Raw genomic sequence first — 14,634 nt, forward strand, 5'->3', positions numbered from 1 at the left:
GAACACACAGGGTGGCCATCGCTCCTCCTGAAGTGGAGAAGGAGGCCCCAGGGACTTTGACTACAGTCCCCCCCCACCCCCCACCCCAGATAGTTCTCAATGCTTCAAGAACCCTGGCACTCAAAGGCTCTGCAAATAACACTGGGTGCCATGTCCTCTCTCAGCAACTAAAGGCTTTGAGAAGTCCCACAGGAAGCTGTGTGGTGGTGTCTAACCCTACTGAATGTCCCCAGACACAGGACTCCCTAATTTGACCTTTTGGAGAGGGTCTCGGACTGGGGCTGGGGGAAGAAAGATAATCAGGGGGGCAGACAACAGGAAGGCCCCCAATGGGCTTTTTCAGACATGACTGGAAAACGGGCGAGGCCTAGAGATGGCCACAGTTTGAAAAGGTAGGTTTTATTGTCCTTCAGGTGTGAAGCCAGTAGGTCAGGAGACGATGCCACTGAAAAGGCAGTTGATGATACTGTCACAGGTCCCAAGAGGAGGGGGGACATAGGAGTTCAACCAGGCTGAAGGGATGCTCTGGTTGTCTGGTGCCTGCCTGGGTGCCCTCACATATGTCTGTCACCTCTTTGGGAACTGACTAGCCCTGGCAGGCCTGGGGCCGGGGAAAGGGCAGTCTCTCCAGGTCAGCAGGGTTCAGATGTCAAAGCATCAGAATGGAAAAAATAAGACATGGTCAACACACACATCCAAACCACAGGCCTGTTTCCTCACCCATGAAGGGAGGATCCTGAGTGGCCCTACTAGGTTGAGCCAGCTCCCCAGGTCTTCCCAAACTCTGGTCCCAACTCTGGGGGCAGTGAGGCAGCCAGGCCAAGGCACAGCCCCCTGCTCCTGTATTTCAAGGCCAGCCAGTCCCCACATGGCCTCAGCGCCTCCACGAAGGAGCAGAAGGGGCGGCTGAGACTCCAGGATGACGACAGTTTCTGCAAACGGAACAGGCTCTCTCTGGGTAGGAATAATAGGGGGTTGTTTGCCAAGGGAAGGACGGGGTAATCGAGGCAAAGCAAACTGCCAATGCCCCAGAGAACAAAGCCAAGGCTCTGAGTGCCAACACGGGGCAGTAATCAGGAGCTCAGATCCTGCAGGGATCCAAGACTGGCTGGTGATTCATGTTGAAGGTCACACAACCCAGAACACTTCTGGAAATAAACACACTTTTATAAACACAGGAACATCCTGAGAAGGCAGTCAAACAAGGTTGCAAGATAAATTGCATACCCCAGAGGTGGGGGAACCACGTGGGGCACTCACGGCCCCCCACCCATCAGATGGCAGCCCAGCTCCCACTGGTCTTGTCACCAAGGCCAACCAGCCCATCTGCAGCTGCAGTGAGCAGCCTGGTTTGTATCCAGGGGATAGCAGGTGGCATGGGAAGGATCTGTGGGGCCTCCCTGTGTCTGGCCAGAGAAATGGGACCCACAAGGTGCGCTGATCCTGCCCCCAGGAGGAACAGTGGCTAGCTGGCCATCCCTTCCAGGCCTCTCCTCAGACATTTTGGGCACAAATGAGCCAACTGAGTCACCCTGTGCCCGTCCCAAGTCTGCTCTTCCCATCTGTGCACCTGACAGGGTGACACTATGAGCATCTTCATCTGCACACAGGAAGACAGAGGCTCAGAGGGGCAAAGTGACCTCCCCAAGTCCACACAGCCAGTCAGGAGGGTCTCAGGCCCCATGTCCAGCCCCTTCCCACACGGACATGACCTGCATGAGGCAAGTACAAGGGCGGTTCCTCTGAGCAGGGTGACAGTGGTGGGCCAGGAGTTCTATAGCTGCACCTGGAGGAGTTCCTGTAAGTCATTCTAACTCCAGAACTAGGGACAACAGGAGAGCCCAAGGCCTGTCACCTGCAAGTGATATCTGTTTATTGACAGAAACAGGTAAGTGCAGAGCAGCCCAGGGTCAAAGCATCGTTCTTAAGGGCATAAGGTAGGGTCACCTGGGCTCTGTCTTGCCAGGGTGGGTAGGATCTTGGTCCTCAACCTCTTCTGTTGCAGCAGATTTAGGGGCTCCCACTGCCTCTAAAACCAGCTCCAGGGCCCCATCACCGGCCACTCGGCACACCTTCTCCCCTCTGGCAGCCAGGATTTCTTCAACATTCCTGAGAGAGAGGGAGGCACCATGACACTCCAGGCCCCTCCCTCACCAATCCTACAACTCAGTCCCTTGAGAGCACCCAAGGCCAGGCTTGAGCTAGGAACATGGGTCCCTGTACTGGTGTGGCATCAGGGCTACTGTATGTGGTCCTCGTGGAGCCTTCTCCATGCCCCCCAGGGGAAGCACTTTTACCATGCCATTCCCAGGGGAGAATGTTTGCTCAGAAACCAAACTGAACTGTCCGGGGCTACCTGGCCACAAGCTCCTGACCACTGCCCCCCACTGCTCTCCACAGAGGGGTGAGGCCAACTCTGCAGGCCCAGGACCCCGTCGACACTACCTTACATGCACCCCCAAGTCTGGCGTGGTCAACCAGCCAGCAGTGATAGAAGATAAGAAACTGACTGGCTAGGATCCCCGCCCCACAGCAGGCACTCAAGAAATCTTTGTAGGGTGAAGGAAGGAACCACAAAATGAAAGGAAGTCACTGCTTTAAGAGTCAATCTAGTCTGACCCTTCACTTTAGGGGGGGCCTGTGGCCCTGACAAGAGGGTCCTGCCTGCTGTCAGTGAGGGAGGAAGTCAGGCAGTGCAGCAGGGCCAAGGGGGCTGATCTAGGGCAGAAGATTTGGCAAATAAAAACACATCCCATACTTGGGGCATATTTATACAAAAGTTATTTGTGGCTTATCTGACATTCAAATTTAATTGTTCCTTCAGTATTGATAAGGTGAGAGAAGGGGGCTCCATAAACTTCATTAGGGGGAGGGAGCCCCAGGGAGGCTGGGTGGGGCCCCTGACCTGGGACTCTGTCCTGCCAACCTGCCCAGGAGGCCTCACCTCTTCCCATCCAAGTCGGAGAACCAGCCCAGGTTGTCCGCGATGATGTGGTGGTTCTGGCAGCCAGGGCAAGTCACGATGACCACACCCTGGTGATAAGCCAGCTTGGAGATGTGCTTGGAGGACCGGGTCCCACAGACCTGGTGCACACAGAGGGAGACGGGGCTCAGAAGAGGCCAAGGGCCTGGCCGTGCCCCTCCCCCTAAAGGCCCCTCCCATTGTGAAGATTAGCTCCCACCCCTCTCCCAGAAGCACCTGTGCTCTAAAAGGTAGCTCCACCTGTCTCCCAGAAGGCCCCGCCCCTAGGGTAGCTCCACCCCCGTGCGGCCCCTCCCCACCCCCAGACGGACCAGCCACCTAATAGCTCCACCCCTCTCCAGGAAGGCCCGCCCCCAGGGAGAGCGCCACTCTCCACGTGGCCCCGCCCCTCTCCGAGAAAGACACGCCCCCTAAGAGATAGCTCCGCCCTTCCACGCGGTCGGTCCCGCGCCCCCTTTGTCCACCGCGCAGTCCAGCGCCAGGTGCGGGCCCGGGGTCGGCCCCGCGCACGCCCACCTTGCAGGTGTAGACGAGCTGGTAATGGGACGCCCTGGGCCCAGGCGCGGAGCTCGAGCGCCGCCAGCCGCAGGCCCGGGGCCGTCTTTTCCCCGCGGCGTCCGGGAGGACTCTGCACGCCCACAGCCGCCTCAGTCCGGGCCCCCGGGGCCGCGCGCGGCTCACCAGCGACGACAGGAGGCACAACGTCGCTCGCAACATCCCTCCCACCGACTTTAACCGCTCCGCCTCGCTGTCGCCCGGCAGAGCTGAAGCCGCACCAGAGCCATCTTGGAAGAGGGCATCGGCGGAAGCGACCCTACTCGGCCTCCGTGGCGGCGTCTGGAGCGGGCTCTGCTGCCCCCTGGCGGCGGGCGGTGCGCGCTGGCGGACTGGAGGGTTGGAAGATGCGCGCCGGAGTAAAGGCATCATGAGATGCGACGGTCCTTTATTTAGGAGCTGCATTAATTTTGTTTTCTTTTTAATATATCTTTATTGATTTCAGAGAGAGGAAAGGAGAGGGAGGAAGAGAGATAGAAACATCAATGATGAGAGAGTCACTGATACGCTGCCTCCTGCATGCCCCGGACTGGGGATGGAGCCTGCAACCCCCGCATATGCCCTGATTGGGAATCGAACCCTGATCGCCTGGATCCTGGGTCCATGCTCAACCGCTGAGCCACCCCCGGCCGGGCAGGAGCTGCATTTCTAACACTGCTCCTGCGTCTGCATTACATAAAGGTGGAACACGCCGGTGACTGACACAGTGCGTGTGCCGGTGCGGAAACGGGCGGCCAGAGAGGTGGCCTAACGAGGCGGCGCCCGCGCCTGGGCCGGGGGATCAGCTGCTGGCCCGGGCCAGCCCGCCGCCGGCGCCCCGAGCCGCTAGGAGCCCTCGGTGTCCGTGTTGTCGCTGCCCGTGGTGTTCTCCCAGTCCACCTCCCCTTGTCTCGGGCCGTGCTGCAGCTTGCGGAGCGCCCGCTTCCTGCGGGAGGGCCGAGGCGCGGGTGTGCACAGGTGCCCCTGGGGGCCGTCCCCCGCGCCCCTTTCCCCGCCCAGCGCCCACGCGGGCCCACCTGCGGTAGTTCTCAAAGCTCTCTTTGAGGCGCCGCCGCTCCTTCTCGGGAGGCTCCCCGCCGCTCAGGCCTGAGTTCTGCAGCAATGTTGAGGCTGAGGGCCTGGCCCGCGCCCGCATGGGCCCCGCCCCCGCCCCGACTGCAAGCGGAGGGCCCAGGCCGCGCGAGCGGCGGCACCAGCTCCGCACCGCAGCAGGCTCGCCATTGTCTGCGTCCTGCGCGCAGCCCTTGGGGGAAGGAGGGTGTGGGTCCCTCCTTTCAGATGACAATAAGGACCTAGTGCAGCCAGCGTGGGTGGGGCTCCAGGCCAGGGTTCCTCTATTCCTTCGCTGTGGGAGACTCCCGGACAGTGGCAGTTACCCTTTAACGCTGCGTGGCCCGCACAGAAGACAGGCTTCCCATGGCTGCCACTGCCCAGGGACAACCCTGGCCTGGCCACCTCTCCGCGCACTGCTTTCGTGCAAGGGAGGGCGCTCAGCTTCATGTTTCTAACACTGCACCCCAAGAGCCCTTGGGCAAAGACCCTTGTGTTTCCCTGCCCCCCCCCCCAGCCCCAGAGCATCCATGTGGAGGAATCAGTGTCCCCATACCAGGGGCACCCCAGGGCTGCCTTACATTGGGGGTTAGTGAAAGCCGCTCCTTCTGCAGAGCCTCAAAGGGCTGCTCTGGGCTCTCCCTGTCAGCTGGACCACCTGGAAAGGAAAGGTGTGCCTGTGGGTACTGCCCACCTGCCAGGACCAAGCGTGGCAGGGCCAACACCCACCTCCTCACCCCTGATGTTGCCTGGTCAGTCCTGCACCATGTGTTGGGTTCTTGCTTGGACCCCACAAGGACTCCCATTGTATAGATGAGGGTCCTGGGGCTCACTCTCCCAGGAGAAGGTCCTCTGAGGCTGCTCCAACCATGGACCTCTGCTCTTCCCACCAGGATGGCCCAGCCCCTCCTCAGTGGGGGCTGGGGTACAGCAGTGGTAGAGAGCACAGGATTCCAGGCTGCTGGGACCCTCCGAATGTGCCAGGGCCTGGATGGGCCCGGGGCTCAGGACTCTCGGATAACAGGTGCTCTGAGGGGCTGGCTCCCCTAAACTGGCCATGATGGGGGCACTATGGACTCCAGTCTCAAGGACGTCATAGTGGGCCCAGGTCTCTGCCTGGAGCTGACACCTTCTCTCTCCTCAGCCTCCAGTCATCAAGCTGCCCTGGCTCCCGCATGGGGCCCCGCCACCACTGGGCTGGGGCTCCTGGGCTGGTTGGGCTTGCCACCTTCCAGGTCCTGCTGCCTGTCCCCCTGTGGGGGCTCAGTGACCTCAAGCTCAGTCTTTGGGGAACAGCAGACTGCCCAACCCTCACTTCTCTATTTGGTGCCCCTTCTTCCTCTTTTGCCCCCTTAGAAGCTGGGTTCAGGCCTGATGCTGGGAAGTCTTATCTGGCTTCCCACGCAACTTCTTCTGTGGACCCTCCCCCTCCCCCTCCTCTTCCTGGCCCAGCACCAGGCTCTTCTGGAACTCACACCACCTTCAGAACAAGCCCCTCACCCTATGTCACCTCTGGGCCATCTGGCTGCCCCAGCACAGTCCTGTCTCCAGGCAGGCAGAGGGATCCCGCCCTGCTACCTGAAGTCCCCAGCTCCCTGTCATTCACGACAGCCTCTCTTTCCTGTTCTGTCCCCACTTCCTAGCATGGCACACATGGCACACCTGGGCATTGGCTGATGGCCACCTCCCCTTGCTCTCTGCTGGAAGAAGTTCAGTGGGGGCAGGATGCCTGCACCCTGCAATCCTGGAGCTGGAGGAGGGACATAGGCCCTGCAGACCTGGCCCCAGGTTCAAATGGGGCTCTCATTTCCTTGCTGGGGGACTTCAGGGGTTACTGATCTCTCCCAGCTTCAGTGTCCCTATCTGTAAAGTGCAGTGGGACAGGGCTGGAGGACCCATCCCCAGGCACCAGCCACATGGGGCTGCATGTGCCGAGGATCTGGCATCAACTCAGGACAACAGGGAGGCCTTGGCAGCACCCATGCCCCCTCCTCACCTTTGTCAGAGAGCTGGGCCTCCTCCAGGTCCCGGGGGATCGAAAGCTTTCAAAGAGAGATGGGGCAGCTGGTTAGGACACTGCCCCTGTGGACCTGGACCTAACCCACTGTGCTGCCGTCTCCATTGCTGTCACCCTCTGCACAAACTTCTCAGGGACCTCTGCTGCACAGCCAGGCCAGGACCCTATGAGGGCCTGGGGTGGGTGCTGCCAGGTCTGTCCTGCCCTGAACATACGGAGGACCTGCAGGCATCAGCTGCCCTTTCTCTGCCCGGCTGAGTGTTGGGAGGAGAGGGGACAGCCCAGCTCACCAGAGCTGGTGGCAGGCGGCCGAGTTTCTGGAGCTTCCGAGGGACATGTATGGGGCTGCTGTCTGGCAGAGGCTGTGGCCAGGAGCCCACCCGGGGGTCACACTCACCTCCTGGGAGTTCCTGGGTGAGCTGTCCTCCAGGTCGGAGCTCTGTAGTCACAGAAGAGGGGCTGGTCAGCAGGCTGTGGGGGAATTGAACCGCCTCGGGAATGGGCTGTGGTGGGGTATGGTGAGGGGAGGCCAGCCTGTCCTCCAGGGAGGTCCCTCTCTCCCCATTACCACACACAGAGCCACCTGCCAGGCCCTGAACTCCTAGAGGTGGGCTCCTTTTGAGGGGGCTCAGGAAGGCCCCAGGACCTGCCAGGGCCACCAGGGGGCAGTGGCTGAGCCAGTCCAGGACCGAGGCTATCCAGCAGTTCCTCCTCCGGGCTCTGGGGTCTCTGGGGACCTGCCTGCCCCTGAGAGGCCACCCCAGTGTCCCACCGCAGCAGGGGCCCCAGGGAGGCGCACCAGGATGAGCATCTCCAGCTGCTGTTGCTTGAGCCTGCCCTCCACGGCCAGCAGCTGGCCCTCGCGCTGGAACAGCTGTAGCTGCAGCTCGTCGGCCTTCTCACCCAGCTCCCGCACCTGCTTGCGCAGCGTGTCCTTGTCCTTCAGGCTTCGGGCGTACTGCGTGTGCAGCTCCTCCCGGGACGCGATGGCCTGCAAGGAGACCCAGGGTTGGGATCTGCACAGCCCCGCTCCCAGCACAGCCGCCTACATCCAGCAAAGGCCCAGCTCAGCCTCCTCTGTCCTTGTTCGGGGATTGTAACCGTAACAAAGGCTCGTGACGCGAAATGTGGGCAGTTCCGAAAAGATCCAGGAGATTAAAATTCTCCACACTCAACCAGCCCAGTGTGCCGCGGGGACATTCCTCACACTTTGTGCCCCACACACGGGTGTACAAATTTTGGCTGTGGCTGATATCAAGACCGTGATTGTGAACAGCCATGTAATATTCTTTAAAACGAATGCATCACACTGTGTCATGCCCACCCCTCACAGGACGCTGAGCGTGAGACTGAACGTATACCATGTCCGAGGACAAACTCAGACCCGCGGCCTGCAGCCATTGTCTACAGTGACAGGCCCAGGAGGCACAGCTGCCAGTCGCACGTGGTAGGCCCATCCACATCCCTGGTAACAATCGGCCCCCAACAGCCAGGACTGGATTAATAGCAGAACTTCCTAAGTTCAACCCTGCTTCCAACTTAGGACCACCCAGATGACCATACGCACTCTGCCGGCTGCCCTGCCCCACCCTCCCCAGGCCCACACACCTGGCCTGCCTACGTGACTGATGCTCTCCATGCTGCCTGCCTACGAGCCTCCGCAGCTGCCAGCGAGGGGACCCCTGCTCCAGCCAGCTCACCTCAGAGGTGCTTCCCAGTTCTCACTACTGTCCATGGCCTCAAGATAATCTGCATTCCTATTACTCCCAGGAGGGAGGTTTCTAGAAGTGGAATTGCCGGGCTAAAAGGAATCTGCGGGTCTAGCTGGTTTGGCTTAATGGTTAGAGCATTGGCTGGAGCAGGGGTCCCAGGTTCAATTTCAGCCCAGGGCACATACCTAGGCTACAGGCTCGATCCCCAGCCCTGGTAGGGACATGTGCGGGAGGCAACCAATCGATGCGTCTCTCTCTTTCTCTGAAAAGCAATGGAAAAAATATCCTCAGGTGAAGATTAAAAAAAAGGAATCTTCAGTTTAAGGCTCCTGCTGACACATGGTCAGCGACCCTCCAGATGTCACTGAGGCAGATGGGTGCGGGGGAAGGTGAAGTGGATTCAGTTCTATGTGGCACACTGCCTCCCATCCACAAGACTGCAGCTGGCCAAGGTGCCCATGGTTTTTAGGTTTAAAAGTTATTTGCAAAACAAGACAGATAGCTTCCATGTTTGTAAAACAAAAACGAAACTATATGTACATTGGAAAAGTCTGGAAAGTCCAGTGGAAGGTGGAGTGTGGATTTCCTGGCAGTGGACTGGGTGGAGGTGGGAGCAATATTAACTTCACTACCATTCACATTTTTAGACAAGCGCGTACTGCTTTTGTCCTTCAAAAACCACTTTGACAACTGCCCTCCCACCCCCACCCCACCAGCTGCTGCACTGGCGGCCCACGTGGAGGAGGGAACAGCCCTCTCCTGGGCTTTTGCCCCCCGCAGGTGTTCTCTACCTGGTCCCGCTCGATAGCGACCTCCTCCATCTGCTGCAGGATGGCCTCGATGCGGTCCTTGTACATCTTGGAATCCTTCCGCAGGGCCATGCACTGCAGCTCGAACACCTCCTTCTCCTCCATGCACTGTGGGGAGACGGTAGCTAGCCACCGCCACCCGCTGTCCCCCATTCTGGAGGCTGTGTGAGCCCCTCAGGCCCCGCCAGCTCTGGGCTTCCAGACCAACCATTGGGCCTGACCATCCCAGGGAAAGTGGGCAAGGGGTGGGGTGAGGAATCAGGCCCCTGTGCCTCCAGGAAGGGGGACGCACGGATGTGGCGCTGAGAGTGAACACTGTGCCCGTTCTAGGCACTGTGTGGGCACAGGACAGACCCGCAGCCCGCCCAGCCTGGCTCGGCCCCCGGGCCCTGTGCTCAGCTGTCCCAGCGGCGTACCCGGGCGCGCAGGGCCTCGCCCTGGCGCAGGTCTTTGCGCAGGGCGAAGATGACGTTGGCCTGCTCCTGGTGGTCCCGCAGCGCCTGCCGCCAGTCCTCCTCCAGCACCTGGATGTAGGGGCTGTTCTTGTTCGGCTTCCCCTCCTGTGGGTGGCGCAGGGCATAGGGCGGCAGGGCAGCAGCCTGGCGGGGGCAGGCGCCCGACCCGCCAGCCCCGGCTGCACCTGCCCCGCCAGCCCCCACCTGGATGGAGGCCTCCAGCTCCTGCACGCGGGCCTGCAGCAGCGCCTTCTCCTGCTGCAGCTCCCACAGCAGCTCCTGGCTGGGCCGCTGCTCCATGGCGTGCCGAAGCTTCAGCGTGTGCTTGCGTTCCACCTTGCAGTCATCCTCGGCCTTCATCAGGCTGTGCTTGAGCCGGTCCACCTGCAGGACGGCCATCAGCCTGGCAGCCCCTCCTCACGGTGGCGGGCCCACAGCCATCCCCCACTGCCCAGGACGCCCGCCTTGGACCCGGAGAGCACCTCCAGCTGCAGGTCGCGGTTCCGCATGAGCGCGGCGCCCTTCTCCTCGCTCTGGCGGGCCAGGCGCATGGCCAGGTCGTAGTTCTCGTCCTTGCAGCGCTTGAGCTCCCGGCTGCAGGCCTCGCACTCCTCCTTGAGCCTCTGCACGCGCTCCTGGTGCTTGCGTAGCAGGCTGTCCTTGACCCGAAGCTCCTTGATGAAGTCATCCTTGGAGCTCAGCAGGGCCGTGAGGTCCTGCACCTTCTTCTGCAGCTTCATGACCTCACTCATCAGCAGCTGCGTCAGGCCCGACTCCCCGGATGCATCTGCAGGCCGGGCTAGTGTCAGACGGTCCCCTGCGACCCTCGCTGCCCGGCCCCATCACCTCCCAGGGCCCTGGACTTGACCAGCAGCTCCTGGCTCCTGGGGACAATTCTGAGTTACCCTCTGTTGAGGAAATGGCCTGAGATTCTGACTCAGCCCCCCACAGGACAGGGTGCTGGGCACCTATCCCTTTCTCTAATTTTGTTGTGATCTTGACTGTGAGTCAAGAGGACTCAACTCCAGGGCCAGGAGAGTGCTGCCTCGCCTTTGCTGGGACTAACAGGTCCCTGACCTCTCAGGGGTCAGACTGCCTTCTGGGTAGGACAGACTCTAGGCCATGAGTCGGTCTGTGCACCCTCACCTCCCACCTGTATGGGAGCCAGGACCAGACACCCCCATGTGGACCCTCCTCATGCATTTCCCCCCATTTTATCCACTGGGAGACGATACAGGGAAGGGCCCCCAGCCCTGCTCCCAGGCCCACCCCACACGGTCCCCCTGCCCCTTGACCATGACTCAGTGCCCCACAGGCCCTCTGGCCCCCATGTCTGGGCCCACCCCACACTGGTGTCCAGTCCTCACCAATGATCATAGAGAAGACTCGGGCAGGCTCCTTGCCCGTGACCTTCTTGTAGAGCTGTGGGTAGTACAGCTCCAGGCTCTCGAGGAAGGCCACATAGCCCTTGTGGCCTGTCCGCTGCAGGATGTCCAGGAGCACGCCTGCAACCCAGAGAGGCCTGCTGGGCCGGTGGTCGCCTTTGGGAGGTGCGCGGGGCTGGGGCCCAGACAGCCCTGCAGGCCCTGTCCTGGGCTGGGGTCCAGGTGCTGACCACCCACATGTGCCAAGCACACAGGACAGGTGCTAGTAAACAGGATTTCCCATTCACATGCCGCCACTGGGGCTAGCCCTCCTGGGGACCAGGGTGGGGAACAGCAGCGGCCCCCTCTGGGCTGGCTCCTGGATGACCAGGGTGGGGCAGCACTGACCCACTTTCCGCTTGCGGATGACCAGGTTGGGGTCGCTGAGCACCTGCTCCTCGTCATCGGGGTTTAGGACCTTGCACTGCCGCAGGTAGGGCGTGATGCGCGAGGGGTCGATGACGGAGATGAGCTTCACCCTGAAGCCCTCCAGGGTGCTCCAGCACTCGTCCTCGTTCTCATAGTCCGACATGGCAGCAGGGTGGCAGGAGTCCGGAGAGCACTGGGAGCGACACCCGCTCGCTGAGCTGTCAGTCCCAGCCAGGACCCAGGCCTGCCACCCAGATGCCCGGCCAGAGCTCTGGGCAGAGCCCGACAAGGAGAGGTGTGCAGCCTCACCCGACCCTCCCATCTGGGCGACCAACAGAGGGGGCAATGGTGGCATGGTGATCTGCTCCCCATCAGCTCACCGGGTGGCCCTTTCCAGCCTTCCTTGGGCTCTGCTCCCACCCCTTTGGCCACCCTGGCCTTCCTCTGTCCCTGAGTCTCCAGGGTGAGTGTGGCAGGAGGTATGGAGATGCTCCAGGGACAGGTGGAGTCTAAGAAATATGGTCCTCCACACCATGCCCTCTGGCCTCTTCCCTGCTCCTGGACACCCTCAAGTGCCATGGAACTGGAGCTGGCAGGGAGGTGAGCAGGCAGGAGGAGCTGTTTGTGCGAGCTGGCACTACCTCCCTGGCAGGTGGGGGAGGGAGGCTCCAGCCCCCAGGCAGCCGGTGCCCAGGCTGGGGCCAGAAGCACGTTGGCAAATGACCCTCCCACCCGCGCAGCCCCACAACTGACTTCCTCATTCCCCGACTTAGCACCCGCTCACATCCCAGCCCTATCCCCTCCTCTCCTTCCGGCAGCTGGCTGGTGGTGCAACAGTCACCCAGCAGTTGCCCAGTGCTGGCTGGCTCTGAGTCAGGCTCAGCGACACTGCTGTTTGGGAAGGGTGACTGGGTGCCTATAGGAGAGCCAGTGCCGGCACAAGGGGAGGGGCTGCGTGAGGTGACACCCAGGGACTGCCTGACATGTGGCTTTGGCGCCTGCCCCAGGCGCTCTGGTCCCAGGCACCTAGCCATCTCTGGGCTCCTCTCCTGCCTCCCAGATGAGGCCTGCTCTAGGTCCCACTCTTGGGGACTGTCATGTCAGCTCTCTGGCAAGGGGACTATCTATGTTGGGACCACCCATTGCTGTTCCTTCTACCAGCAAAAGGCAAACTACTCTCTGGGGCCAGGCCAGGGCAGGAAGCAGCCATGTGGTTTGCTCCTTGGGTGGTAGGGACAGAGGCCTTGACCCAGCCACCTGAGACAAAGCCTTCAGCTCATGTGGGAAAGGTCAGTTCCAGCTCCCAGGAGCTAGACCAGTCCTAGAGACCTGGGTGGTGGCAGGCTGGGCTTTTGAGGAGTTTCTCTGACTTCCTGCTGTGCTTTGTAATCCCACCCAGTCCAGCAACAGCGAAGGCAACGAGGAAAAAAACAGCAACTCTGGACGGTCCTTGGACCTTCAGTCTTCCCCTGCCTTTCTAGCCTAAAGCCCACAGGTCCTGCACCTGACCCCTTGCCATTGGTTCCACTGAAATGCATAAGCAGGTGTCAGTGGCTGTGAAGGGGGACAGGACAGAAAAGTTGAGGCCACTTGGTGCCCCTCTGGGACCTTTGCTCCAGGACCTGCTCCTGCCCCAGGAGTCCCAGCAGAGAGCCCAGTGTCTCCCCAGCCACCTCTCAGAAAAGACAAGGACCAGCCTACCTCAGGGTCCTGAAGGGGGCACCCGCACAACTGGATGCCGGTCAGTCAACGCCACCGATTCAATGAGGGACAGGAGGTGCTGCTGGATAGCCTGGGAGGGAGGGTGGAGCCGGGAGGGAGCCCTGAACTTCCTCAAGGGGGATAGTCCCAGGTGGCTGCCTTCTGATTGGCCCAGCCATGGAGGCCCCGAGGCCGGGTCCAGGGAAGTGGAAGTTGCCGGCGCTCAGAGGAAAGCTGTTGGGAGCCCTCCCAGGCCAAGAGGCCTAGCCTCAGCACCCCATAAAGTACAAGTGTTGGCAAAGGCTCTCCCAGGGGCTGGCAAGGCCATCACCATCCATTCTGCTGTGGCCCAGACACAGGCTTCTGGGGGCTTTTTGGGCAGGGGGTACTCTATGCCTAACATGTTCACCTTCAGCAGCCCCACGGGGACCAGCAGCCAGACGGGGACCAGGCCTACATAGGGGTGCTGGCAAGAAGAGCTCAGCCAGCGATCTGAGGGGATCAGCCTGACTCTGGGCTCCCACACACAGCCAGGCCAGCACATGCTTTGGGCACATAAGGACTACAGTGTGGTGTCCCGAACGCAGGGTCTGGGGAGGCCACTGCAGCTAGGAAGAAGGCACAGGCCCGGCCATTCTTGCCCCACACCATCGCCAGCCAACACCGCAGCTAGCATACCCCCATCCCTTCCTGGGAACATTCCCACTTTCCACCAGGACATATGGGACAGTGACAGCAGCTCCCAAAACTCCGGTGGCCACAGCATCAGTCCTCCGTGGGCTGTGGAAATCCCCAGGCCACCACCTCACCAGTGCAGCCATACCGGTTGAACTGAGTTGCCACCTCCTGGGTTGAGGTGACAGCTACAGGACAGGCAGGATGAGCAGGATGGGCACCTGACGTGCTCCCGGCTCCACCTTCCTGAGGTGCCACCTCGCCTAGCTGCTCCCTTCCTGTGGGGCCCTGATCCTCAGCCCTGGGCTTCTCTGCCTCCCAGCCCACAGCAGTCAGCCACCTGTATGGCTGAAACCTTGAGAGTCTTGGCATAACCAGGTTCTGCTGAGTCTTGGTGGCAGCATGGCAGCATGGCCCTCCCAGAGACCAGCAAAGGCAAGGCATAATGCCTGGAGAAGCAGGCAGCCAGGGGTCCCCCACGCCCTTGGGGGGAGCTGCACTTTGGGGACCTGTGCCCCGGGCGGGGCGGGGCTGGGTCCCTGCGGGAGTGGGCAGCTCCGCTCTGACCCAATGGCAGGCTTGTGAGGGACCCCTGACCACCCATTTCCCTACTTTGTGAAATGAGGCTGAGAGGGGCATTAAATAATAAACATATCTCATTCTCGGGGTACACAGGGACCAAGCTAGAAATCAGGGACAGGAACTGTCTGGACAACCCCTGCATTTTTGGAAATGAAATACAAACCCCTAAGTAAGCCACAGGTCATAGGAAGTCAAGGAAAACTAGAAATTAGTTGAGAGCACTGGGTGCAAAGCAACACCCACATGAACAGGCAACTGAGTGGCCATGGGCCCAAGGCAGGTGTGACGTGTGCTGTCTGGAG

At 60.9% G+C, this 14,634-nt stretch overlaps 2 protein-coding genes across 5 annotated transcripts; both read right to left on the reverse strand.

Annotated features, from left to right (window-relative positions):
* Nucleotides 1-372: 372 nt before the first annotated feature.
* DNLZ (DNL-type zinc finger) lies at nucleotides 373-3,765 on the reverse strand. Of its 2 annotated transcripts, none has more exons than XM_016211079.2 (3): nucleotides 3,665-3,765; nucleotides 2,945-3,084; nucleotides 373-2,109 (listed from the first exon to the last, which is right to left on the reverse strand). In XM_016211079.2, exons 1-3 carry the CDS (start codon nucleotides 3,698-3,700, stop codon nucleotides 1,944-1,946), a joined length of 342 nt encoding a protein of 113 aa, XP_016066565.2. In that variant the 5' UTR covers nucleotides 3,701-3,765; the 3' UTR covers nucleotides 373-1,943. The 2 variants fall into 2 exon arrangements, with proteins under 2 accessions (XP_016066565.2, XP_087679364.1); XM_087823238.1 differs by having other exon boundaries at nucleotides 374-2,109; nucleotides 3,500-3,765.
* Nucleotides 3,766-4,363: 598 nt separating this feature from the next.
* Nucleotides 4,364-11,563, reverse strand: CARD9 (caspase recruitment domain family member 9). 3 transcript variants are annotated; one of them, XM_087823240.1, is made up of 13 exons: nucleotides 11,354-11,563; nucleotides 10,949-11,086; nucleotides 10,064-10,368; nucleotides 9,786-9,965; nucleotides 9,543-9,686; nucleotides 9,109-9,234; nucleotides 7,405-7,596; nucleotides 7,003-7,044; nucleotides 6,585-6,630; nucleotides 6,064-6,083; nucleotides 5,170-5,226; nucleotides 4,555-4,631; nucleotides 4,364-4,463 (listed from the first exon to the last, which is right to left on the reverse strand). In XM_087823240.1, exons 1-13 carry the CDS (start codon nucleotides 11,535-11,537, stop codon nucleotides 4,364-4,366), a joined length of 1,611 nt encoding a protein of 536 aa, XP_087679366.1. In that variant the 5' UTR covers nucleotides 11,538-11,563. The 3 variants fall into 3 exon arrangements, with proteins under 3 accessions (XP_087679366.1, XP_016066589.2, XP_087679365.1); XM_016211103.2 differs by lacking the exon at nucleotides 6,064-6,083 and having other exon boundaries at nucleotides 5,170-5,246; XM_087823239.1 differs by lacking the exon at nucleotides 6,064-6,083 and having other exon boundaries at nucleotides 5,170-5,246; nucleotides 9,543-9,965.
* Nucleotides 11,564-14,634: the final 3,071 nt, after the last annotated feature.

Source organism: Miniopterus natalensis, chromosome 12, assembly GCF_054644295.1.
Source record: "Miniopterus natalensis isolate mMinNat1 chromosome 12, mMinNat1.hap1, whole genome shotgun sequence".
NCBI classification, from domain to species: Eukaryota; Metazoa; Chordata; class Mammalia; order Chiroptera; family Miniopteridae; genus Miniopterus; species Miniopterus natalensis.

Coding starts and splice junctions, on each gene's coding strand:
- CARD9 (XM_087823239.1), bottom strand. CDS start 11,537: ATGTCGGACTATGAGAACGAGGACGAGTGCTGGAGCACCCTGGAGGGC. Junction 7,597..9,108: donor TCGCTATCGAGCGGGACCAG/GTAGAGAACACC, acceptor GTCTCCTTGCAG/GCCATCGCGTCCCGGGAGGA. Junction 5,247..6,584: donor GGCCCAGCTCTCTGACAAAG/GTGAGGAGGGGG, acceptor TTTCCTTTCCAG/GTGGTCCAGCTGACAGGGAG.
- DNLZ (XM_087823238.1), bottom strand. CDS start 3,700: ATGTTGCGAGCGACGTTGTGCCTCCTGTCGTCGCTGGTGAGCCGCGCG. Junction 3,085..3,499: donor AGCTCGTCTACACCTGCAAG/GTGGGCGTGCGC, acceptor TGTGTGCACCAG/GTCTGTGGGACCCGGTCCTC. Junction 2,110..2,944: donor TCCGACTTGGATGGGAAGAG/GTGAGGCCTCCT, acceptor CCTCTCTCTCAG/GAATGTTGAAGAAATCCTGG.